Genomic DNA, 27,330 nt, shown 5'->3' on the forward strand with positions numbered 1-27,330 from the left:
TATCTGTCCAAGTGGCTATTGGTTTCAAAGAAGGAGAAAGGGAATTTCTGGTTGATTTTCAGCTTGTGAAGTAATTGTAGGTGTCTGCTGAAACTGTTTGCCTTCAATTTGAACACATAAGCAATGTAGACATATATAATAGTCCTGACCTATACTTCTGTCTCATTGCTCCACTGCCAGCCGGCAGAGCGGAGGGCGCTGGGCACCCCACAACAACAAAGTGTACAGAAAGTAGTCTGAGCAACAGCAAACGCCCCTTTCAAGTCAAAGGGCAGACTGCATGGCTTCTATAAGGAGGAGCCATTGGACTCTGCTAGGAACAAAGGTTGGTGGCTTTGTTACTAATGTCTACAGACTATGAGACGGAGGCTAAGAAAAGGGGTTTCATCAACTAAGATATTGGCGCTCTATGTGAGCCAGTGTTAAATTAACTGGAGTCACTACCAGTGCAGAGTCCACATTCAATTCAATTCAATTAGTTTATTTGTTACGGAACTCCAACGGAGGTCCACAAAAATACGCCAATACAATAAAAAAAAAAGCATGCTTTATAACAAATACAAAAATCTACCTTAAACAATCAACAAAACATTGCACATACCAACTAAACTACAATTCAGAAATTCTAATAAATATCCAGAAATGTTTTAAAAAATTGAAATATTCTATGGCAGATCATTTCATTAGGAGGTGACAACACAAAAGATCGGGCCTCCTCAGCGGAACGAATATTAAATTTAATAAAAGAGGGTCTCAAAAACATACGCCTTGCCCTTAAAAGTTCTGGACACACAAATAGCACATGATTGAGATCCTGTATTTGGGAGCGGCATAATTCACAGATTCTCTCATCTCTAGGAGTTTTTTCCCAAATGCCCGTTACGTATCTCAAGGGCAATAGGTTAATTCTTAAAAGAAGTATTAATCTTCTGATACCATACCCCAGCCCTATCTCTCATGGAACATTCCATGAGAGATAGGGCTGGGGTCCGCTCCCCGTCGCACTCACACGGATCACCTCGTTACGAACTTTAGGATGACTTAAAGCTATATCTCTTGTTGTATTAATCGTGCTTACAGACCTGTTTAAAAACGACTTCAGTACAGACTTTGGCATGGGTGAGTCACTATTTAAATTGAGCCCAAATAGATGATTTGCATGGGCAAAAGATCTAAAAAAAAGCTGATTTCTCTTTTAATTTTACAAAAATTTCCAGCCTCAGAGCGGCCCTTAAAGTGCCCTCAACCCCCCAGCAGAGAGAGTTCCCCCACCTCAGAACCGCTGCCAGGAAAGAAGTGTAAGAAGAAACTAAATGGAATTCCAAACGAAGAACATGTGGGGCTGCCATGGAATTTAAATTACAAATTTGACGGAAAAACCGGCCTTCAGCCTTATCGAAAGAGAGCCAGTAATTCCTATCCAAAACTTCTCCAGCATAGGTTAAAGTCGGGGGAATTTTAACCTTGAACACTGACAGAACATGATTAAAATAACGTCTCTCACAGGTCTTATAAAATCTATTTAGAGCTCCAGCCTGGGAGGCGGCCTTACCAACACACCGGTTGATGTGCTCTGAGTCACGCCTGTTTTTTGAAAAAAACTTCCCCAAATACAGGTACGCATTGACCAATTCAAGTTCTTCCTGCCCCAACAGCCATTTATACACTTTCTTTATTCTAAGACCTTTCTTGCGAAAGACAAAGATTTTACTTTTGCCAATGTTGATTTTCAAACAATGCTCCTCCGCATAATTAGTCAAGGCATCCAGACGACGCTGCAAACCAATGGGGGTTAGATCAAAAATTGCGACGTCATCTGCATATAGTAGAGTGCCAATAGACATTGTACCAATTCTAGGGGCATCCCCCTTCGCTGAGTTTACTTTCTCGGGGAGGTCATAGATATAAAAAGAGAACAAAAGAGGGGCCAACAGGCAACCCTGCTTGAGGCCATTATGTGTATTAATCCTGCGGGAAAGCCCCTGCGAGCCACCCATCATCACTTGACACCAAGTGTCTGTGTGTAATTCTATTATGAGGCCCAGGAGATGGTGTGGCATACCAAGATGAGAGATCTTTCTCCACAGCGTCTGACGATCCACTTTGTCAAATGCCGTGGAGAAATCAATAAAAGCTGTGTAGACCAACATGCCTTTTGAAAAAACATATTTCTCCACAATAGTTTGAACGACCGCGATGTTATCCAGCATTCCGTGGTTCTTTCTGAAGCCTGCCTGTTCTGCCGGTAAGATGTTCTGGTCTTGGGCCCACTGCTGCAAATGCTGAAGTATACTTTTTGCAAATAATTTGCCCGCAGCGTCCAGCAGCGTGATCTGTCTGAAGCTAGTAGGTGACTTTTTTTAGCCCTTTTTATACAGCGGGACTATGATGCTAATCAATTGAAAACAAAAGTTAAACAGTGGCACCAGGAAAGCTCCCCATGCGACTGGATCCCGTTTAATTAGCATGATCGGTATACCATCAGGGCCTTGAGCACCAGAGGTTCTAGCGTTCTTTATGTAACCCATCACTTCAGCCCTTGATGGGGGACCATAATTGCCACAACCAGCCTCCTCTATTACAGGCATCTGAAATGGGACTGAGCTATTCAGTTTATATAATAAAGAAATATAGTCCACCCACTCACTTTCTGGGATCGGGAGTGCCCTCTGTCTGGAGTCACAATACTCTGCGATCAGGTGCCAATACTTTTTTGAATCTTTGGCTTTTGCTGCTTCTCTCAACCCGATCCATTTAGCATCCATCTCATCTCTCCTTATTCTTAATTTATAGCGGCCTCTAACTCGCTTTAGGCGATTAATTTCCTGTTGCACGGCTGTGGAAAAATGTTTGTATTGCTTCCGCACTAAATTGTTGATTTCAAGGTTTAAGGCCTTCAGGATAGGGGAAACCTGATTTACTCTGCATCGGCCAGAGGATACTGAGCTTAAGTTTTTTATCTTCCTCATTTGTGCCTCAAAAATTGCATGATATTAGCGTGAGCGTTTCCGTGCTGTTCTTGGAAAGTTTTTTTTCACTATCGCACCTACCTCGACTGTATTTTTTTTGTGTCCAAAATGAACGACCATTAGACTTATTAAAATCAATCGAGCCCTACCACAAGTGCCCTTGATTCAGTGCAGGTAAGTTAAAGGCCAAAGTCAAGCCTATTACACTATGATCACTCCATACTGAGGGGATAACCTCTAGATTTTCACAGGCCCCAAACATTTGATACGAAATGGCTACGTAATCCAGTAAACTTTGTGTACGAGAAGAAAGAAAAGTAAATTGAGCTGGTTTATCAACTGGCATCCTCCCATTTAGGATAACCAAATCTGTACTTCTAATACTATCAAGCAGAAGGAAGCCCCGTTTATCCGTTTTTATTTTATCCGGTAAAAAGGATTCAGGAATATGCCAAATTTCCTCTTTGTCTGGGTTAGCATATATTGCCTGCGATGAATTGGAATTTTTTGCATTTAAATCACCCACTAATACCACTAAAGGGCATTCTTCCATGGTGGCTATTTCCTTAATATATAAAAAAAAGTAAACGCAACAGAGAATCAAAGTTTTTACCTGGGGGAACATAGAGATTTGCCACCAGGAAGAAGGAAGACCTACCAAACTCTCCTAGACATGCCAACTTCATGCAGATGCAAAGATTAGACGGGTGATAAAAGACTTTTTGATTCCAATTAATACTGTTCTTAAGCAAAATGGAGACCCCGCCACTAGCATGTCCCCTTTCAGAATGCTTAGCATAGCAAGAAAAGGTAAAAAACCCCATTACAATCAAAATCTTTACACGCCCAAGTCTCTTCTAAGCGTATAATCAGAGGGTCTAAAGATTTTAAATAATTAAATTTCTCCTCATCATGCCCCAGACCCACCATATTCCAGGACAGAAGAAGCCCCCCCCGGCTACCTTAGAGGAGCGCTTCTTTCTACCTCTGTACAGTTGGTGTTCAGGGTTTTTGCTACCCAACTCCACTGGGCTAAGACATCTTCTTTATTAGGAGAATGATGTGCGACTGCAGGGTCAGACACCAAATTTATTGATCGGCCCTTTTTATTTAATGAGACCGTAATATTTTTAGCATTGCCCATAGGAAACTCTAGGTCAGGGCCCATAGCGTCCCACACCACAGAAGTGCCCTGCCTCTGATCTTGTGGGCGTAGGATTGGACTGCGCCTGGTAGAATAATCCTCAGAGTTTAATACAGAAGTTATGTCCAGCCCTCTTTTAAAAAAGTGCTCACAATTCTGTATGGCCAAATTGGCCACAAGCAAAGAGCAGAAGGTGACTCTAGAAAAGGAAACATTCTCATGCTCAATGATATATTCACATTTAGGATATCCCTACTTTCTATCAACTTCAATGCCTCCATTTCAGAGAAAAGTTTGAGAATGAGTCCTCTGTTTATCGGATCAGACTCAGTCTCGAATAGCCAGATGAAGTCCACTATGGGCGATAAAGCAGTCTGCACCAAATTATCTTTCTTTACAGCATCTCTTTGGGGAATCCATAGAGGCACCCTATCTCCATAGTTAACCGTCTGTACTTTCGCCTTGAACTCGATCGGCATGTGAGACCCTACCTTTAGGTGGTCGTCTGGTCTATCCCCCCGTTCTATAGACCATGTTAGAGGTACATGGTCTCCACCTCCTTGTATTTTTCTCCTCCCCAAGAGATCATCCCCCTCACTGGACTGAAGAGGATGGGGTATTATAGGGGACTGCAACGGAGGACTTGATGGCGCCACTACTGCTCCGGTGACCCCTGCTACGGAAGTACTGTGACGGGGATCCTAGGGACACCTTCCCCAATTAACAGTTTGGAACCACCCTCCTCCATTACAGTCTGCGCAACATTATGGCTATCTGGGATCTGTTGAAAATGTAACTTTGAAATTTTTGGTTTAGGGAATCGTCTTTTCCTTTTTTGGTTCTTCTTCCTATTTTCCCCTTTGCTTTTTTTGCAGGCTCTCCCCTCTTCCCTACTTTAATTCCTGCGTTCGACAAAGAGTTTGAAAGTTGGACCTGTGGGGCAGATGGAGTTCGGGCCTCCCCCTCTATCACTCCCCCGCCTTTTTGCCCAACATTTACCTCGATTTTCTCCGATTCCTCAATAGCTCCACCAGCCCCCCTTTTCCCCTTAATAAACAAAGGGTAAAGTTTTAGTGGGACATGTCCCAAAGGAAGGCCCACTACAGTTTCCTCAAAAAGTGAGCTTAAACAAAGCTCTTCATTTTCAAGGTTGCAGGAAGATTCTATTGGGGGCAGTGAGGAGAGGGGCGTACCTGCTTGAACAGACACATCTCTCTGCTCTACACGAGGTACAGGTAAAAGGGGTCTAACGTCCGGTTGTTCGCCCAGACTTACGGGAATGACAGAGGGGTGAATAATGGTGCCTACTTTATTCACTTTTTGAACTTCAAACAGCATTACGGAAATCATTTCCAGCATGTGATCTGAACTAAAAACGGATTTCTCCAATAAAGACAGAATAGAACTTAAAAGTCTTTCAACGCAGATAAAATAATCTGAAGATACCCCATCCTTCTCATTACCCGGCTTTGCTTGTGAGCAAGGCAGAAATACATCATGGGCATCGTGAGCATCATAGACAGACTCCACAGAATTACCATTCAGGGGACTTGTACTACAATATAATAGGGGCAAAGAGAAGCGCCTGAGAGGGGAGTTTGCATTGCAGATGTTCTGCTCCTTCGGGCTGCTCATTGGATACCCATTCTTTACAGGGTTCTTCACAGAGTTCTTCACAGAGTGTACATTGGTAGCTCCCCACCCCCTTGTTTGAGCTTCAATGTCAATGTCTGGGACTGTAAAGTCTTCCCTTAGATTGGGTTCTCCGCAAAAAGAAGGCTTCTCCACCATTGCGACAGTGACCTTCCCGACTTCCTCCCGAGTGCCCTCAATGCACCCAAGCACACCCTCTTCACTGAGCACCATGCAAATGTCCCCCTCCATAGGGGCAACGTGTACACCCATGATCTTGCTGGATGATTTTTCTCCGCTCAGTGTAGTGGATTGCTGATTCTGCTGGTTAAGAGGACGATCCAAGTCCAAGCCTGCTTGCGAAGCAACGTCCGAAGCAACAGGTATACCGGCAGCGGGAAACTCCACTTCTAATGGGTTTGAAGGGTTATAAAGGCTATGTTGTGACTGTGAGGACCGTTGGGTTAAAAGACCACATGGGCCAGCGACCGAATTTGTCCTTAAAGATATGACCGGTAAAAAGCTGACTAAGTCATCTTCCGTGCCTGATCTTATCTGGCCCCTGGTCCCCTCTTGGGGCATTACCGGGCCCCCCGTGGAGCCATAAGGGTTTCCCTGGGCATCCCCTGTGAAAAGGAAGGGTGATGTTCCTCAGGCAGACTTAAAATGCGGACTATTTTGCCCCGATGCAGCCTCCATAGGAACGATCAGGGGATCTTTCCGGAAGAAACCCGTAATAGTTGGTTGAGATTTGTAACAAAGATGTTGTAAGTTTTTAGTTCCACTATATGATCTCCTTAATTTCCTTGTAGAACTGGGAGATGAGGTAAGAACGCGTCCAGAGCGTAGTTTTCTGGAAGTCATCTCACACGTAGGATGGGGACCCGTAGGATGGGGACCCCGCTACGACCCGCTACGACCACGGCTGCCTCAATGCACAGGACCTTAAAAATATATGAAAAGAAATGTTTATGAGGTGCCCTTGCGATAGTGTGTGCCACAGGGGATGCTGTAGGATGTAATCCCTGTCCCTGTCCTCTGATGGCGCAACCGTTGCAGCCCCCTGTGGACTGTTTGATGGCGGTTTGGTGGCAGCCCTCTCCTTTTGCTGCCTGAAGCCACCAATTGCAGCACAGGTTTGAGCTCCCACTCCAATTCAGGCAACCAGACAGCCCAAACAGATCATGCAGATCATGCAGATCATGCGGATCATGTAGATATTCATTCAGCTGGTCAATTCCAGCGGTTAATCCTCCAAGCAGCCCCCACAAACCCACCTTGGCCAGCCAACTTACTGAGAGAAGGCGATGGGACTCCTGCTCCAGCCTAGCCACACCGCTCACCAGATAGAAACGGGAGGGGGAAACACCTCTCCCACTATGAAACCAGCAACAGCGGCGATGGCGACGGTAATGGCAATAGTGATGGTAATAGCTATGGCGGTCACAATGGGTGAGTCTGAGGAAATTGAAGACAGAATTTGAAGACAGAAACGCGGAGGTCACGTATTAACAAGTCCCACCAAGTCCCAACAATTAGCGCCACCACTGTGCTCACGGGACTCTTGGGTCTCTCAACCCCCCGCCTTATGATACTCACAGCGCTGCCCTCCGCTTTATTGAAGATTTACCGCCTCTTGCGGGAGTTGCGGCATCGTTATCACCTGGGCGTCCGGACACTCACGGCGGCACTTTCCACACTGCAGCGCCGCCACTGCCAATCTTTTTACCGTTCTTTTCCGGCTTATAGCGGTATTCCCTACACCGAGGGTTGACTTGCACCGAGAAAACCAAAGAAAACCAGAGCTGCCGGAGCCACTGCTTACTCTCGCCTCGCTCCTTCACGCTCCTTCTCGCAACTCACAACTCGCCGACTCTGTGTCTCAGAGTCCACATGAACCAGAAGTGCCAGGGCAGGATACCCTTATGTGTGTGAATGTGGGACGCAGAGAAGTAGCACAGTCACCCCCTACGATGTGTCAGTTGAAAGGGAAGGCAAACACACAATGCAATGATGATCTGCGATCACGAAAGAGGTGGGGTAGTCGGATTCAATCAGACAGAACAACATTGTCTCCAATGCAAGTGAGAGCTTGGTCTCCAGGGGTCCTTCGTCTTTGGGGGATGAGGCACTGACTTCATGGACCTTTATGATTGGATCTAAGCAGGACAAGCTGTCTGATAACAGGAGATGTGCAAGTGACATGGTGATGTTATCCTTGGTATGGTTACTAGCAGCCATGCGGTTGGCTAGCAAGTGTGACCGCTGCAATGGTCCAACACGACTTCCCAGCACTTCCTGGTAAGGATAAATATGTCACATCTAAAAAGTATTTTAAACATGAGTTAACATTTTAAGTGCACCCAGTAAATGGTGTGTTTTGATTTAAAGCCAACATGTTTTTTAAAGTTTGAATGTGATCTGATATTTTTTGTAATCTTTAAATTAGATATATTTTCGATCAGAGAAGTGAAATTTTAGCTGAATTTTCAAGCCCTTAAATATGCAAAACTTAATGACATTAATGCAGTGAAATTAAATAAATTTTCCGGAGAGTGTCATACAGTGTGATGGCTTCTGCCCATCTGGTCAAAGTCCTTACTCTGCGGAGCATGAAAGAATCTAAAGACCCCAATAACAACAAAGTCTTAAGCCCCCTCTCATTTGTTGGGGAGCTCATCTCGAGGATCTATAAAACATTTATTTGTGGGGGGACCCCTCACAACACTCAAATTACCTTAAATCTGGTAAAGGCATGTGTTTTAAAGGCATATACATTGTAAAAATTAGCATGGTAAAAAATTAATGGTAAAGGTACAACGTGGTAAAAACCTCATTGTAAAGGCTGTTTCTCTTTTGATTGTGTCTGCCCATTGGGATCTGAAGTTACTGTTAAATAATCTGATAGCAGCTCCAGATCGCGCCCCTCCATTCTCATTTAGTACATTGACGCCCTTTGAATGACCGATACGTTGTTTAGCGCAGTGATTGCCCTAATAAGGATGCCCTGGCGCTTCCATTCCATTCGTTCTAACTGGAAGGAGAGGACACGCCCATCATATAAAACTGATATAACAGGCAAGTGCATTTTTCTTTTCGGTCAATAGGTCTTCAGTAGCACTAATAAACGATAAATGGAATAGCAAATAATTCCTTTCCATAGGAGGTGGAAGAGTCATAAGGAATTGAAGTAGGACTGTAGGAGAGATCATACCTAGCTGGAGAGAACATCAGAAACATGTGTTTACCAAAGAAGCTGAGCTACTTTGAAGAAATGTACTACAAATAAGTATTCAGCTAATATGCAAACTGATCCTCCAATCTGTTTTGACTCAGTTAATATCTGTATAATCGTGCTGAAGGAAGGAAAGTTCAACTTTTTGTGCTTTAGAAAGTACAAAAACTGCGCAACCAAGGCCTGTCGACCCTTCAGAAAAATATGGAAAAAACACATCAGCAAAAGTCTATGCCAACTGCAAAACAAGATAATCAGTCATTTACCTTTTGGCTCTAAATGAGAGGAAAACCCCGTCGTGCTGCAGTAGCAGTAGACTGAAGAAAGATCAGAAGTCAAACATAAAAATAAGGCAAAGGAAAACGGGAGTGCACATAACTCGGATATGAGGCTTGGGTAATATATCATTAAGTTTCCAAATACTTAGGAACTTAAATGTTAGGAACTGTACTGACCAAAATAAAGTCGACCAGAAATGAAACTTTGCAGGGCTACTGGTGTATGTCAGATACATGTCAGAGTAGGTGGAAAAGGATTCATAACTCATAATTCATAACCACCTCCAACTTTATGATGGGTATAAAAGGCCACCATAAGATAACATTTATGTCCAACCAAGAAAATTAAGAGACTTAAAGAGTACCTTTAATCTACAGTTGAAGAATTGGAAGAAGAAAACCATGATAACCGATCCGGTTTAGATGGAGAAGGATTGCCTAAATATTACAAGTTTGAGACTTTGACTCTGGTCACGAATGACCTCAAAGATCTGACTTCATACAGGCATAGAAGCCAGAGCCTAGTAGAAAAGATGCGAACAGATAGACGTGCTGCAAAGTAAGCATATCTGGGGAGTAGAAAACCGCTCTGGCATCCAAACACAAGAACCAAAATTCATCATAAGCTCTCGAATAGCTTAAGTTATCAGTAGAGACTCGGCCAATAGCAGGAGTCACAGAAACTATGGCGTCAATTCGCAGAAAGAAAAGAGAATCAAACAAGAGGAAAATCCATGACCCAAGGTTGGGATAGCTAGTTCCTCCACACATGATCTGTAGGTACGTGGGTGTGTGGCTGTGAAGAAGGGTGGTTGCATACTCAATACTGACAGAGACAATCTGGTAAGAAATTGCTGTTTTTATGTGCCCTTCCGATTTGTAAACATGAAAAATCCAAACTTTTGCGTTTTGATGTGGTTAGTGAGAGCTACGTCCATCACTCCAGCTACGTTGAAAGGCACTATTAATAAGCTCATTCACGAGAAGAGCACTAGAGACAAACTGGCTAAATTCAGATTCATTTCACTACTGGTTTCAATGGCAAAAATCTTACCGGACTTCTTATATAAAGATAAAATAGTTGGGCGGAAGTGATGTAGTTATTTTCCTATAAACATATCTTCACTATATATTGTCCTGATGTCAAGGAGATTCTTCGGGTCATGATCTCGGGTTGAAAATACCCCTAGTTACATACTCTGCTGACACTCTAGCTTCTTTGGGCGATCTGGAGCCATTTAACACCATTATTTCGTCTAACGGCCTAACTAGCTTGCATGCATGTATAAGCATGTGATTTACAGGGCCTCCTTGCGATTTTATAGTAATCAGCACCAAGGCACTCGTATTGTGTGACCTTAGGACAATGAGCCATCTCACATGTATAGGTCGCCATGATGTTAGATTGCTAGATGACAATTCTCTCTGGTACTGTGGTCATGTCACTGCCACTTAACTTCTGGCAGCAAGAAGCTATGGAGGGCTGGCCACACATCAGTCGGACTGCCTCAGAAGAGCACCCTCCGACTGGAAGGCAATGTGGAGATACAAACATATTGAGAAACGGCCATATGGCTGTAGAGTGCTGTGCCTACGAACAGGAGACATGGAAATTCTTTTGATTCATTTCAGTTTTCACTTCGGTGCAGTTCTGGGGCCATACTTTGTGAGTTGTTGCTCAGCCTAGCAGCAGTGGCCTCCAATTATTTCTGCAAACATCTTAGGCTTTGCGACCGATGTAATGAGGACTACAAGGGCCACCATAGTTCCTCTAAGCATGCAAAGACTGACTTAGCAACTCACTCCATTTCAACTTCATGGACTTTATACTGCTTAAATTGTTCCAGACATCAAAGTCTTCTCCCCTGGCCACTTTACTGCATTGGTACGATTATCTGCTGTAGAAACCGGTTATAATCACACTCCAAAAATAGCGGCTTGTACATTTCTACCCCACAGTTATCAAACTAGAAGAGAAAAAATATTACTCATATGATAAAGTCCCTAAGATGAGGAGTACTGCAGGAAAATAATGATGAAATGATGCACGCTAGCCATATTTCTGTCAGAAAACAGATTCTCCAAAAGAATGATCTTAGTATAAATTAAAATGTAAAAAATGCCATTTGAAGCAACAGAAATTGCTTTGAATTATCAGTTGGGCGAAAAAGTAAAGTAAAGGAAACATAGGCTGAAGGACGACTGTGTTACATTCAGGGGCAGCGAAGCACCCTTGCTGTATTAAAGTTACAGCTCATGTCCATTTTCCTTTATGTCAGACCACACACTTAAAAACCTTTTCTGTTTTTGTAAAGGACAAATACAAATGGTTTACTAAACTTAGTGGTTTTATTATTATAAGTGCACATTTCTTGTACTAAAGGATCTAAAATAGAAAGAAAACCTATTTACATGTGCATTGTTGTTATGATTCAAGGGACAGATTTATCTGCACTCAAATATTGTTTAAGGATACTGCACACAAGAGAGATTATCTCTTTACCAATGTTACTTTGACCCTAGCATGGACAAAGTCCACCTTCGCCAAAAGATTCAGAAGCCTGTACACTTATTTGGTGGCCTTTTAAGACAAGGAACCTGCTGGAAGTATCCGTTACACAAACAAATTACTTACCATTGGGTAACACTTTCGCTTTGCCACCACCCGCTATTGTGAAGGAGAGTATTACTAAACTGCTAACTCTTTGTATGTTTATTACAGTGTTCTGTAACATGCAGGCGTACAGAAGAATATACATGTGCAGTGCCTACTGGGTTTGAGCTGGTCACTTCCGGAGTCTTCACCAGCACAATCTGAAACATCCAAGGATTTCTACATACAGTCTAGTAACCATGGGGTGTTGTTAAAATAACCCTCCCCCACCCAGAAGACAAAGCACACGCTACAAAAAAGGTACTAAAGGTAAGTAACTTGTTCAGCTTTAGCATTCATATACTTGAAAAATGACGTAAACTATCCACCTATGGACATGACACAGTTAAAATATTCTGACTTCCTGAGTAGGTATGGCGGGATGTTGTATGCACTAGTTATGGCTGACCGCTTATGGGAGCAAAATATTTGACGCCCCCTCTGGAAGGGTTAACACTTTTAAAGAGGTAGCATGTATGAGAGCTGGAGGGTTAAATGATGACTCATTACCAGCTGACCCTTTGCCCAAATGAGAAAGCAAAAAAATATAAACATGTAGCTAGTGATCACCCCATGTATTAGATACAGTTATATGCATTAGTCAGAAAGAAAATTAAAGGAATACAAACATCATTTTGAGCATACTCCTTGGATCCAGGCGCGGTTCCATGATTGCAATATTTCGTAGTACAATGCAAGATGTTGGGTTTCTGTCCAAAATAACTGATCAGATCTACTTTGCCTCTGTGGTTTTCATCATGGATGACTAAAAGCACAATTGGAGAGAAAGAAGAAAAAAACGGCATTAGTCATTTTATCAAACATGTTCCATTTATAGATAAATGATGAACAACTTATAGACTGGAAGGGGTTTGGTGTTGCTACAGGCAGTGCAACTGTTGAAACTTCATTGGCACCAAAAATAGTTACTTGTAACATCAATTAACGCCAACCGCATCGATTCACTGATATTATACATCAAACACTTAAAACTGCTCACACTCAAACTCTGTGTTCTGATGTGAAACCGACTGTCTCCATTATTTGAGGTCAGGTAGCATGCATGTGGTAATTTTCTAATGGGGACTCCAATTTAAGTGCCTCAGTGCACCGACGCTGTGCCGCCTTCTGTCGATACAGATCCACCCCAAGAACCTTCCATCTCAGAATGCACAATCTACTCTTACCAGAACCTGCCTATATGGTTTTCGTTCCATGGAGTAATCCTTAGATCTCTGGATCAATGGCAGTGTCATTGAACTGTGTGCGCTTTTTGCGGCAAAGTAGTCCACCTGGGGTCTTTTTCCAGTTGCTTACATGCTTCTTTGGACAGGAACATGCCATTTGCCCAGCAAATAAAGACAGACAAGCCTGGTGTTGGAGTCTTTGAACTGTTTTTGAGTATGCAAGATGTTTTGGCTGTTGGAGGTTTGTCAATAGTGCGTCTTGGTGGCAAGTATTGACATGGTTCGATAAATAACCATAAGGCGTACCTGTTCGGGATGCTCTAACAGTATAAGTGTATTTTTTTCATGCTTGCAATAGTTCTGTACTGCATCAGTCAGAGGGCTTATGCAGCCTTTCAGGTTTGCACTACAAGGGAGACATCACAGTAAACTAAGGCTCTAGGAATGCACTGTTAACATCAGCAGGACCTATGAGCTTTTTAAAGCCCTGGACAATCACATCTTCTGTACTTTTACGCCAAATGAGCAAGATTAAAACCATCCGCTGCCCATGCAGGTAAGAGCAGCAGGGCCGTGGTGGGGGGGAGGTGATAGACTTATCACTAACATTATTACCTTGGTGTCTAGGGCATGCCAGCTATTGCTGTTGTGCGTTACCCATGTAATGGCCTCTCAAATTGGCAAAGCCCTTTTGTCCATTACTGCCATGCTTGATGCACTGATATGATTACTGCTGATAAACATGCAGAGGGTGGCCACTAGTGTTCTCTTGTCCGATATGATAAATATTATGACATTACTATTTGTAGCTTAAGATGGTTTTCAATGAACATATGTAGCTCTTATTATAGAAAAGGTTGGAGACCCCTGCTATAGAGAAAGACCATGGTCTGCAAACCCATGGTCTACTCAGTACTAGATTAAGGCCACAGTGAACAATTAGATTCACTTCATTTAGGAAACTGAAATTGTTCATTTCAACCTTTTCCAAAGGCAGTTTTGTAGCATTCTCAGTACCCTATGAAGAACACTGAACCAGTACAGAAGACCAAAGCATAATTCTTGGGTGTAGTATCTGGTGAGTAATGAATGTGTAACATAGCATGGACATCAAAGCACCATTTGAAAGGGCCAGTAAGCCAATATTTTTCACAGCAGTAAATTAAAGTGAAAAACTGTACTTTAGAATTACAATGTTCAACTGGGTCCTATTCATGGAAAAAAAACTTCAAAGTATAGGGATATATTTATATCTCCATCTCTTACTGATTTTTGCTATTCACAAACATTCCCAGAAGTATACCTAGAAAGCTGAAGCAAGTGCCAGTTTCCAGGCGTACTTCTGGGAATCTCACAACATCCACCATGGGGAGGGACGGAACCACATTTAGAGGGAATATATTTTCCCTGCGGAGAAAGTTATTTTATGGGTGATCCATTCCGCTCCATCCTGGTAGGAGATCCAACCATTTGCAGGGTAGGCAAGGATTTCTTAATAATTTCTTAGTACTTATGAATGCTAAACCAACATATGGTTTGTGAGCATTCATACACTTCCAAGGAAAACCACGTTTTGGAACACCCCTTTCCCGCTTGAGTAGTATTTACTCCTGCATATTTCCTTGCTCTTATGGTGAAGAAATACACAGGTAAATGCTTCCCCACCTGTGCGTAATCATTTTGTGAATTCCTAGCAGATATAAATGCTCATCACTGAAAGGCTGGTAGGAATATGACAAAGTCTGCAATAAAACAGCCTCTCTGTCTCATACAATCCTCTAGAGAAAAGTGGAAAGTTCATTATAAGCCAGTTCATCTTTCCTTAGGTGCCCCAATTAGAATGCTTCAGGCAAGTGAAATATTTGCAAATAAAATACATTTAAACGAGCAGAACATGGCAACCACCCTAGAACAGTGCTCTGCTGCCTATGTGGAACCAACATGGCAAGTTCTGCGGCACTGCTGGCTAGATTTATTTTCCCTTAATATTTCTATAATGCAGTGCAAAATAATACATATGTACACTGGCGATTAACTGGAACAAAACAAACATTGTGTAGAAAGAATAACTTTGAAACCAATCTGAGCAATGCCATAGCAGAAAATTAGAAACTTCATATTTTTTCCAAACACAGTTTTCACTTTTTGTCCCAGAGGGTTGCTTTCGAGGTTCTTTAGAAACAAACATGTGTAGGTCATACAGTCATCACATTCTTCTAAAATGTCACACAAAACAGCACCAACACATTCATCATCATCAATGAAGTGCACCTAAAGTTTGAACATCAAAGCGAAACTCCAGTAAGAAAATAAATGTTAGGTAATCAATGAAAACCAAACATGGGCATTTTGAACGTTCAATGTGTTAGCAAGAAAGAAAGAAAAAATCATGTCATAGCCCCCACCTCCTTAAATAAAAAATGCCTTTCAAAGAAGCCACCTGCCAAAATTGCTGTAACGCCCAGGGTCACTGCGGTCTTATTTTAGCCAAATCAGAACAACACTTCGATTTAGGAAAGGACCAAAGAAATAATAAAATGGGTTCTATAAAGAATATATTTTTAGAAACTGCTTCCCTTGGTCATCAATGCTGAGCTCCACTATCCAAACTTTTCTAAATAATTTTCCTCATTTTTACCACTGCAGCTCTTCAGGGGAGTGTTGTGTGGTATTCATGTATTTATATGAGTAAAAGTCGGTGACTACTAAAAATCAATATTAAAGCATGTAGGGTTTTCCCCATTTAAGCATCAGTTACACGCTATCAGGAAAGCATGTTTATCCCAGATGCTGGTCTCGTGCCTAAGGCATCAGCCAAGGCCCTAGCTTCCACATTCGGCTACAAGGAGCGATCCTACACTTTCTATGGCAGTTTCCTTATGTATCTTTATTAAATCGCTATATAAAAATCTTTACAATCTAAAATAAAGTGATGAAGTAAGTTTCTATCATGCAAGAGATTCTTCCTCTACTAAAAGGTCACATTTGGTCCAGAACTAGACAAAAATTTCTAAATAATAACCACCATCTTAGCTACGTACAACTGGGCTTTGCTCGCTTCCGGAACGCTTTGAGACTGCCAAGGTGTTCCAAGAAATTGTGCCTCATTTTTTTCAAGACATCCGCACTTGAGGTGGTCAGGAACCAGCCAAAGTATAAAGGCAGAACATCCGTGTCAAAGGGAGCTTTCATGCCTTTCAGCTCTTCCAACGATAGCTTCCAGTGACTCTTGTCCTTCAGTTGATTGCAATCCCGACGCCACTGTGTTTTTGGCTCAACAATGACGACAGTAAATTTGTGATCATCTGCAATGTCAAAGATGGTTTCCAAGCGTTCCTTATCATGGTGAGTGTCATCCAGGACAATAACATTGACACCTTTTTTGTTGAAGTTTCCAATCAGAGTCTTATCCAATTGGTTGTATTCATCAGAAATGACAGATTTAACTGCCGGCTTAATGTCATGTTTATCGGCTGAAATCACGCGGGCAACATCGCCGTACTTGTCAAGAATTTCTTTAGCCAAGTGAGATTTCCCACTTCCTGGGAGCCCTCTGAGCAGGATGAGAGTTTTTGATTCCTTGAATGCACCAACCGTGTGATCATCCAACAGAAAGGGGAAGTTCTGGCTCTCTGCCTGATCCTTTGACGCTGGAGAAGACATTTTGCGGGACAGTACTGTTGACAGAAGAGACTGGATCTTCCTTGTAATGCCTCTTTTCTTGGGGGTAAAAGAGAAAAGAAAAAATGTTTAAAATAATTGAACATTCGATCCATCATATGACTGCATTTATCTGAAAATATTTTTAGATAGATTTACCCGATTTGCAGATCATTTATTCAGCTGAAAAAATACTACACAATAGTGACAATTTTTTTTAACTTGGACACATTGCAAAACCTCTAGAAAATACATGTAGCCCTCTGGTCAGCAAATACAACCCCTGTCTCCCTATGCGGTTTAATATTAGTGGTTGATGGTAGAAAACGTGCAAAGGAGCTGGCACACATTCTGTGCATTTGTGATATAAGCGTGGAAAATGCATGTGCCAAAGTTCTTCAGGTAAGATCGGGTACGCCATTATGCAGTTCAATTCATTATACAACAGCTGATCCACCACTTAATCCATGAACCTAAGATACTTTCATTAATAAAGACTCATACACTCCTGGCTAAGTGGCATTGGCTGGTCTGTAACTCTAAAGCAGAAGCCCTGCTCCAGCATTGGCCCAGCTCATTTTTTCTGGCTCACCAAAGGTACTGAACATCAATATACATACAATAATAGACAGCTGTATATATTTACTATGGAGCGTTCATTCACTCGCTTGAGGTCACACTACTTGCCCTATCACACTTCTCTTTCTCTCACTAAGAAGGTGCTATAACGTCTGTGACCTCAGAGATCCAGTGGGTGTTGTGGGTGAGTAATCTGAACAGTGCTTACATATCATGGCCCGCTTACTGCAATGAGAGTGTAAAAGGTCCAGGTTTTTGACTCTCAGTGCCTTTCTACACCTCACCCACATCTCAGGCTGCTGATGTGCTGCAATACCACAAGGCTCTTTAGAGTCCACCTGCATTAACCAACCTGGTTCCCGTTCATCTTGTCTTTTGTTCTCTATGGAGCTTGACGCCTCCCAAAGGAAGCCTTTTCCAGGTTTAAGCCCCTCCCACCCACATATCTTCCTGTTGGTACACGCGTGAGAGTCGCCAAGATACATCAGTCGACTGATCAATCAATGGTAACTCAAACCTAGACTAAAAATGTTAATTGTTTGTAGACAAATAGCTCCAGTATGCAGGTCACATCCCATGTGTGTGCCTGCAGGCACTGCCATCAATGCAGACTAAGCCTAGGCAGACGTGGAAGCACCCGCTGGTGACCTCACAGACACTAGAGTCACTCACAATATTGGGCCCAGTCTTTAAAACACTCGCATTCACTTCTACAGAGAGCTGCCCGAGCTCAGGCACCATATTTAGAGAAAACCAAACCAGTCTTAAATACAATAGAGGAATCAAAGCAACAACCATGACATTTAAAGCGGTGCAGACATTCTGCAACTGTGTATTAGATTCACAATGTGCACTACTAAATAGTTGCTTAATGGACAGAAACAACTATGACAAAAGGTAGAGAGGAAGAATCCAAAGATTGAGGCGGTGGTATGGCAAAACCATACCATCAAGCAGTCTATGGCTTACATTATATATCACAAGCAGGATACTCAGAAGTTAGGAGATTGGTTAAAGCTATATAGGTGTATGATATGATGGAGTCATGTTGGAGAAATAGGACACCAGACATACTCCTAGTGAAGGAGGGTGTGTTTAGTACATCTAACATAGCAAGGTAGCTTAAACAGAGACTCAATAGAGGAAAAAGGTACTAGAAAGTGTCAGCAGTGAAATCACACCACAGTGACCTTGTGACATGACAGCTGTAGAAGAATACTTAGCTGCCAACTTCCTTTGGGAAACTAGGATCCATAGGTAGGGAAGGGTGGGCTGCAGCGTATATCCAGTGAGGATGGAAGCAGCTGTAATACTCCATTAATAACAGCGGTGATCATGCATCAATCACTCCTCTATCCTGTACTGTTGCTCTGTATTGCCACTTCGAGTTGAAAGCAACTGATGGAAACACAAAAGTGGCATTCCTGAAGACTAACTTCCATTATCCACTTGGATGGGACACCAGCACTCAGCAGAAGCCAAGTTCGTCTATTCCTAGGGTTCAGATCGTGCTGAAGGACTTAAGGCTCAATTTGCCTAGAAAATAATGCTAGGTGAGCAAAGGGGCCCTCCCCCCACCACACTCCTCCAGACCATCACCTCACTTCCGGAATTCCGAATGGCCCTGAAGATCTGGCTATTCGAATAAGCCGCCGGGACACGCAAATGCCTTGATACCCTATCCAGTGATTAGCCGTGCTTTATAAATCCTGACTGATGGGGGTGAGTGCTACCAGGGAGCCTTATCCACCTACAGGCCATCCATCTAATGTTACCAGCCAACAACCACGCAGGGTTTTTGAAGATACCAACCCACTTCTCGACTCTTTGCAATGCTTATTCCTTGTGTAATAAACTGTTCCTGCTCACTTATTTATATTTGATGTTTTGTATTACAACTGCTTTGAGCTATGTAAGGTGCTGTGATGCTTTAAGGTATTGTATGCGCTATATAAAAAAAATCCAAAATAAATAGAGAAACTAAAGAAGCCCAGTAACTACAGTTTCCTGAAAAATACAATGTTAGAATCAATTCAAAAATCAGCATTGGGAGCAAACATGGATTGGGAATAGTGCATTTAAAAAGTTGACTAACAGGAAAGGGGGCAGAGCAAAGTTTTAAAAAATGGTAACAGAGGGAAGTAGTAGAAAGAGAAGAAAGTCAACCTCAGTGTAAAATAAATCATAACGTAAGGAGTTAAGAGTAAAGGTTAGGTTAGTATGAATTCTCTAGCAAAGTACTTAGAAATCTTGGTATACTCTGCCATGACCCACATCTACTGACTCTTTTACTGGCAATCGTACATACTCTTGGCATGCCCAAAGTCACAAGCACAGCAAAAGAACTTTATGTGAAGCCAGGGGCATGCCCAGCTCAAATTCTGCCATTCCCCTTACTACACAATCCAGCTCACATAACCCAGTTGATTCCAGGATGCCTTAGGGTAACCATGCATCAAATCAATCTTATTTGGCGGTAGGGGTACACACACCCGGAGTTGTATGGGGGATCATCCAGACATGGAATGGATGTACTGAACGCCGATATAAGAGCCATGACCGTAACTTCTATTTACTCAAAAGTCCTAGTCGTCTGACTCCAGACTGTAAAATTCATCCTTTTACATTTTTCTTGTCAAAGAGTGCAGAAGAAGGCAAGCCTGCTTTGAAAAATGTGGGTCCTACATACCTACCTAGAATAACATTGAGCAAGCAAGGGAAGGTGAAAATGTCTGAATTGTTCATGGGGAAGGCGACGCTTCTCTCCTGCACCCCAAGAAAAAGTTGAATAAACTCTGCATAATTGCATAACTCTGCACATAAATTGTCTAAAAATTCAGAGTGAAATATTCCAATACTACTTTGATGTCTTGGGCAAGCAGTAACCTCCCTGAGGGTGCGGGCACTCATACTTAGAAAATGATGGTGCAAAATAATGAATTTATTTGCACAAGAATATACTTATGGTTATACGTTTTACAGGTGGTTTAGAGCAGCCTTCTTTACTCCACATGTTAATCCTGCGTCTTCAAGGTAGATTCCAAATTATGTTAAAGGCGGAATATCTGTATGAATGCGGCATGGTAGAAAAAGTCTAGTGACACAAAAGTCACAATCATACACCAAAGACATAAGAGCAAGACAAGCCAGAAATGCTCCTACAGCAATGTTATTAGTAAATTATGCAGACCGTAGCGGTTACACCAACTCTACATGCCCATGTCTCCGACAGCTGTCATGATGATACAAAAAACGTTATTGCTTTTACAACAACAAGGTATAATAAAAGCCACAGCTGTGGAAATCTGCTGGCACCACCAATCCAAAATCAGTAGCAAACCTCCCAAACGCAGCATTAATTATTCCTAAAATAATTGCTTTTTATATCTTTCATAAATGTAATAATTTTATTTAAAACCTCAGCTTGCCAATATCTGAAAATATTGATATTTCACCATGAAATACAGTGATTTAATTTATCTAAATAAACTCACTTCCCTCAAACATTAGCTTTTTTCATGGAAAACCTCTGTCGTGAAATACTAGCTCACCATTTTAGTTAATAAGAGTTTGGTTCCGAAACAGCTGCATGCCTTCTCCCCCTCGCACCCTCACAGAGAAGAAATTCGGCACTGAAAGTCCATTTATAATCTTCATAAAATACGAAGTATCTAAATAATAGGGTATCCGTCTTCACCACCATTATTCCAGGAATAGCCAGAATTGTGTCAATTGTGTCAAGAAAGGCCACAAAGGGTGAAGAATTGGTAGAGTTTTGCCTGTGTCATTATTAGGCAATGAATAGCAATAATGACATGTATGTCATGGATGGGCACCAATTATATCGAGATAGCCCAAGGTTGTCAATAATGGCAATAATGTCAAGTAAGGGCCACTACTATCCGAGGGATAAACAGCACTCAGTCATGAATACTCGGATCTTGTCAATATTCAGTGTTTTGTCAAGAATACCCAGAACAAGAATGAGCCATTATGCCATAAAGGACAAGCATGCCCATGTCATGTCAATGATGGGCCACCATTAACCAAGGATGGTCATAAGATTGTCAATGGCCCCAATATGTCACGGATGAGCCAATATAATAGAAGGAATAGTCAGAATATAATCAAAAAGGGTACTGTGTGCCAAGGATGGGATACAATTTTGCCATGGAAACCCAGAATGTCGCCAAAAATGTAAGTCAAAGCTCAGGTTAAGATACAGGTCTCTGCCTCCAGAGTCCTGAGGTGGCCTGGCACCTTCAAGGAATGGATCTGGAGGGTCATGGGTGCAGGGGTGAGAAAATAGGTTCAATGAGAGGCTGGGGACTGACTGGCTAAGGTTTTCATTTCAGGAGGACTCAAAAAACTGAAGAGGGTCCCTGAGGTTCAAATTGTAGGGAGAGGAAAGCAGGGGGAAGACCAGAGACAAAAACAGGAACCTCTCCCTAAACATTAATTAGTACATAGGTCATGATCTTCAAGGAGAAGACAGTAACATTGTCCCACAGAGCAACTATTTATAAAGTTTTTTTGAATTATTATTATTATTATTATTATTATTATATCAAAAGAGATCATTTTTTTAAAATATATGTAAATTCATTTGTCTAAGGAAATTAACTTAGCTTGATTCAAAGACCCCAAAGCAAGGAGAAAACAGAATATACACAACAACAATTTGGCACCACACAAACATCAGTCATACCATACAAATCCCAACTGAACAAGACCAGGCTTGTGTTTTAAAATTAGGAAGTTTTTAGAAAAGTGGTCACTCATTGCAAATCGCTGCTCTAGAGATCTAATGATCCTCATTATAGAGACAGCTCGCAAAGTAGTGGACACACTTCTGAAAGAAATAGCGGATTTAGAGGAGACACTGAAAAGAATAATTTGGTTGAGGAAGCCAAAAATTAACTTGACGAGGTTAACCTAGAACTCAACTCCTTCAGTGACTACCTGGTAAAAAAGAAATCTGAGAAACTTAAAAGGACATATGTTATTTTTAGGAGGAAAAAGGTATACCCCTATTTGGGAGCTCAATATTACAATACACATAGAGACTAGACCCATCAAGGTGATTACCAGCATTGGTCGAATAAAAAGATACTTACATTCTCTGATTCCTCTGAATCTGAAGGAGGGGCGGGACCCAGTTTCTCTAGGGGGGGGGCCGACAGCAGGAGACCCCCTTTTGAAAATTACAACAGAGGTAATCGTTTTTTAGGGAACAGACAAGGTACACCGCAAGTGAGATACAGAACCCAGGGGAGGGGCCAGTACCAACACCTAGAGAACCAGTACCAACATCCAGAGAATCATCTTTAATACCTCCAAACAAGAAGGAACCAGTACTGTACCGGTACTAATTAATGTTCAGGCAGAGGTTCCTTTTTAGTCTCTTTCATTTCAGGAGGAATCCGGAAAAGTCCATGCATTTTGAGAGGCCAGGGAATCACGGTCCAGAGAAGGATCCTCTGACTCCACCTCTTCCTATTGTGTTACGGGGTGGAATGGGGTCTGTGGCGCCAGCCTGAGAGCAGTAAAATATGGAGTCCAAGACGGTAAGGTAGAGGCCATGTCCTCTTCTCCTGGTTCAAGCGGGGCTGTATAGCCTCATGCCCAAAGCAAGATTAAAATGATTGACCCTGGAGTTCCAGCAATTCAGAGGGCATCAGAGAGCTTCCCAACGCTATGACCAACCCAATCCTCATCGGTGCACAGTGGGTCACTCAGCATATATGGAGCACTGCAGGGAGGCATAAGCAGCAGTGATTCTCAGGCTTATTATGTTAAGCTAACAGGGCCCTGAACTGCTGCTCGGTTTACTTAGTAATAATCGGCACTCAAAAATGATTTAATCTGCTCAGTGGACCTGCCACTGGATCCACTGGTCCTCATGGTGGGCGAGGAGTCTGTATACTCGTACACTACTCCTTGGGGCAGGTTAACTTACTCCTAGCAGCTAAATTCACGATCATCCCACACTTGAAAGAATCTGTTCCCTCTGAGCCTCACAGTGTGGTGGTCTAAGTTGTGGTATGTCTACGTCATGGAGCTGCTGACCGCTATAATCAATGACAGAAAATACAAGTTTGCACTGTTGAGAACCTATGCTAAGAGAGAGAGAGAGAGAGTGGCTTATCCCAGTCGCTTCCATGCCAGACATCATGCAGGGGTCTTGCCTGGGGGAGTGAGGTAGGGGGGTGACTCTTCAATCAATCAATGACATTTATATAGCGCGCTACATACCCGTAGGGTCTCAAGGCGCTGGGGGAGGGGGGGTGCCGCTACTGCTCGAACAGCCAGGTCTTCAGCTTCTTCCTGAAGGAGAGGTGGTCTCGGGTCAGGCGCAGGTCGGTCGGGAGGGAGTTCCAGGTCTTGGCGGCCAGGTAGGAGAAGGACCTTCCTCCTGTAGTCGCTCTTCGGATGCGGGGGACGGCGGCGAGGGCGTGGTTGGCTGATCGGAGGTGGCGTTTGGGAGCGTAGAAGTTGATCCGGCTGTTGAGGTAGTTCGGGCCTTGGTCGTGTAGGGCTTTGTGTGCGTGGGCGAGGAGGCGGAAGGTGATTCTTTTGTTGACGGGGAGCCAGTGAAGGTCTCTCAGATGTCCGGAGATGTGGCTGGTTCGTGGGATGTCGAGGATGAGTCTGGCTGAGGCGTTCTGGATCCGCTGGAGTCTCTTCTGGAGCTTGGCTGTGGTACCGGCGTAGAGGGCGTTGCCGTAGTCCAGTCGGCTGGTGACGAGGGCCTGGGTGACGGTCTTCCTGGTCTCGGTGGGGATCCACCAGAAGATCTTCCGTAGCATGCGTAGGATGTTGAAGCAAGCCGAGGAGACGTTGTTGACTTGTCTGGTCATGGAGAGGGAGGAGTCCAGGATGAAGCCCAGGTTGCGTGCATGGTCTGTCGGTTTGGGTGTGGTGCCCAGGGCGGGAGGCCACCAGGAGTCGTCCCAGGCAGAGGGTGAAGAGCCCAGGATGAGGACCTCCGTCTTGTCAGAGTTCAGTTTCAGGCGGCTGGTCGTCATCCACTCGGCTACTTCTTTCATCCCTTCGTGCAGGTTGGCTCTGGCGGCGGCGGGGTCGTTGGTCAGGGAGAGGATCAGCTGGGTGTCGTCGGCGTAGGAGATTATGCTGAGGTTGTGTTGGAGTGCGATGGCCGCGAGGGGGCTCATGTAGACGTTGAAGAGGGTGGGGCTCAGCGAGGATCCTTGAGGGACGCCGCAGATGACTTTGGAGGCCTCTGACTTGTACGGTGGTAGGCGGACTCTCTGTGTTCTGCCGTCGAGGAAGGAGATGATCCATTCCAGCGCCTTGTCCTGGATTCCGACGTTGCTGAGGCGCTGTACTAGGGTGCGGTGGCAGACAGTGTCGAATGCCGCGGAGAGGTCTAGGAGGATGAGGGCCGCTGTTTCTCCGTTGTCCATCAGGGCTCGGATGTCATCGGTGGCGGCGAGGAGGGCGGTCTCGGTGCTGTGATTGGCTCGGAAGCCGGACTGTGAGGGGTCGAGGGATCCATTCGTCTCGAGGAAGGCGGCCATCTGCTTGTTGACGGTCTTCTCGATGACTTTGGCGGGAAACGGGAGGAGCGAGATGGGGCGGTAATTCTTGAGTTCGGTGGGGTCCGCTCTTAACATCTGAAAGTGACTCCGACAGCGCTGACAATGGTCCAATACAAGCTGGACCCTGTTTCGTGATTCTCCTCTGTTGATGATTAATCGTCCTGTGTAATTGAGCCTATACTATGATGCAACACTGTATTGCTAGAATGAAATTGATGCTACGCTTTTGCTATGTAACCACCGTGGATTACAAAAACCTTAAATGGTGTTGAAAAAAAATAGTAGGATGACCCTCTAATGATACCAATATTGAGGAATCACCACTTCTGAGGACTGATCGGACTCATGGGGCAGAATTGAAGAGGGGAAAATCAAAGAAGCAAAATACCTATATTAACATGGAAATCTAGCAATATCTTTTGAAAGGAAGACAGGGTGTGCAACTATGAAAAAACTGAAAACTTCAAAAGAAGAAAGGCCAGCAACTTGCAACATCGAGGTGCCAATCTAATGTGGGAGCAGAACCCCAAACCCAACATTATTACCGTAAGAGATTCTGCTCAGACAGTGCTGATCTAGCATTAAAGAACACCCTCCTCAACATCAGACCCAAAATTAGTATAGCAATAAGATAGTAACTGGGACCTCTCAAAAACTGAGTTTTAGATCATGAAAAAGTTAACGGGTTTCATTACAAAAATCTCAATTTGAGCATCACAGAGAAATATAAGATATATGCCATGAAGGCTTAGATACAGAGTACATTGTCAGAAATCAGACTTATTCGAAGATCCAAATGAACAGCAAAAATCATAAAGGAATGGATAGCAGCCATAGAGGAAAAGAAAAGGGCTCTCTCTGAAATAAACAGGATAGAGTTTCTGGTAGACAAGGGAAGTCATTTGGCTCACCCACAAAACCAGGGATTTTTATACACATTTTACGAATAGGTAATAAATCAAAAACAGCAAATTCACCATAGCCTGACTGGTGATAACACATATTGGGAAAATTAAAATACAGAATCGTCCTAATAATTCACATAACACTAACCCATTTTTATGAAAGGCTACAGCAGCTTCTGCGCTGTGGCTTTCCAGAGATGCACAACACAAAATGAAACATTTTTCGAAACAAAGATTTATATACCAGTGTGTGCTAGCAGAAGCACATTGGAAAATACTTCGGAAATGTCCTTGGACTTTAGAAACACAATGAAAGTTGAACTGACAATACATTTAACAACCTATGCACACTAAGGAAAATAACCAGTTGTGTCACAGTTTCCTGTGCTCTGTGAAGACTGTGGGGAGAGAAGACATGCAAGGGGACATTGACCAGCAGGGGTAATGAGCAGGAGCAAGATGACCAGAACAACAAAACAGCATTCACGTTAATAAAAAATAGTGTCTCTGTAAAAAGGCGGTACATTTAAACCACGTTAATAAACACTTCTACACGTCTCATAAAAACCATTTCAAGTGCAATATTAATAATTCATCGTTTACGACTAGATTCGCCATTAAAAAGCTTTAATAATAATAACAATGAAAGACACTACCTTCCAGCTTACTGATGTTACCCTGGATCAGGGATTCAAAAGGCCGGTGACCAAAAACAAAAAACACCCTTAGAATGACGTGTCATATTGATGTGGCATTAAAAATCGTAAAAACAAATTCAATCGACCCAAAAGCAAAGCTTTACACTGTGCTTTCTAGGGAAAAATATTCTGTTGCCAGGTAATCTGGAAATACTCAACAGAAGTGGACAGTACACAGCCAGGTCTCAAATTATTGGCCTCGGGAGGAGGGAGAACACAATCGAACCAGTCAGTGTGTTTAAGGATTTGCTTAGTAGGAATGGGTTAAAGAGGGGCAAGTACAGAATGATGCTAAGATCACTGTTTGTCTTGTCCAAGAAAGGAACCTGGAGTAGAATGCCAGACATATATGCACAGTCATGTTCTGTGATCGCAGGCATGAAGTTCTTTCTAATTCTTTTCTAAAGTGGCCCGGATTACTTTTCAGGCGCTTATGTATTTTTAAAGCAAAGAGTTCCTTCTCAGTGAATGTGGCTTTCTTGTATGCCTCTGAGAAAGGCAGAAGAGCCAGGCATAGCTGTCTATAGCAACCCCCAGAATAAAGGGCAGTCTGCTTACTCTGGTTCACTACAGTATGAATTTCAAACAAACCATCCTGAGGAATGGAACTGATCATGTCTGTCAGTGATTCCCATGTCTACACCCTGTCAGGAAACCAACTGCATGTGTTCAGTGAGAGGAGGCAATTCCAATAGGTATTTTCGAGGAGACACCCAATACTATAGTCTCATTATGTAGTAACAATTATTTTTGTTCTTCTTCTGGGAACGAGGCTTCTGCCCAAATCTCGTTAGCCTCTAGAAGCTATTGGGCCTGAGGGAAATTTGG

The 27,330-nt window shown here is 43.0% G+C and overlaps 1 protein-coding gene across 1 annotated transcript in view; it reads right to left on the reverse strand.

The window, feature by feature from the left end:
* The window catches only part of CNP (2',3'-cyclic nucleotide 3' phosphodiesterase), a 48,836-nt gene that overhangs the window by 10,914 nt on the left and 10,592 nt on the right, over positions 1-27,330 (reverse strand). The window contains exons 2-3 of the mRNA XM_078645432.1: positions 16,140-16,818; positions 12,541-12,677 (exon numbers count right to left, since the gene is read on the reverse strand). Coding sequence (XP_078501558.1) covers positions 12,541-12,677; positions 16,140-16,818 — 816 coding nt within the window. The remainder of the gene's footprint in view (positions 1-12,540; positions 12,678-16,139; positions 16,819-27,330) is intronic.

This window comes from Lissotriton helveticus, chromosome 5_1 (genome assembly GCF_964261635.1).
Source record: "Lissotriton helveticus chromosome 5_1, aLisHel1.1, whole genome shotgun sequence".
Taxonomy (NCBI): domain Eukaryota; kingdom Metazoa; phylum Chordata; class Amphibia; order Caudata; family Salamandridae; genus Lissotriton; species Lissotriton helveticus.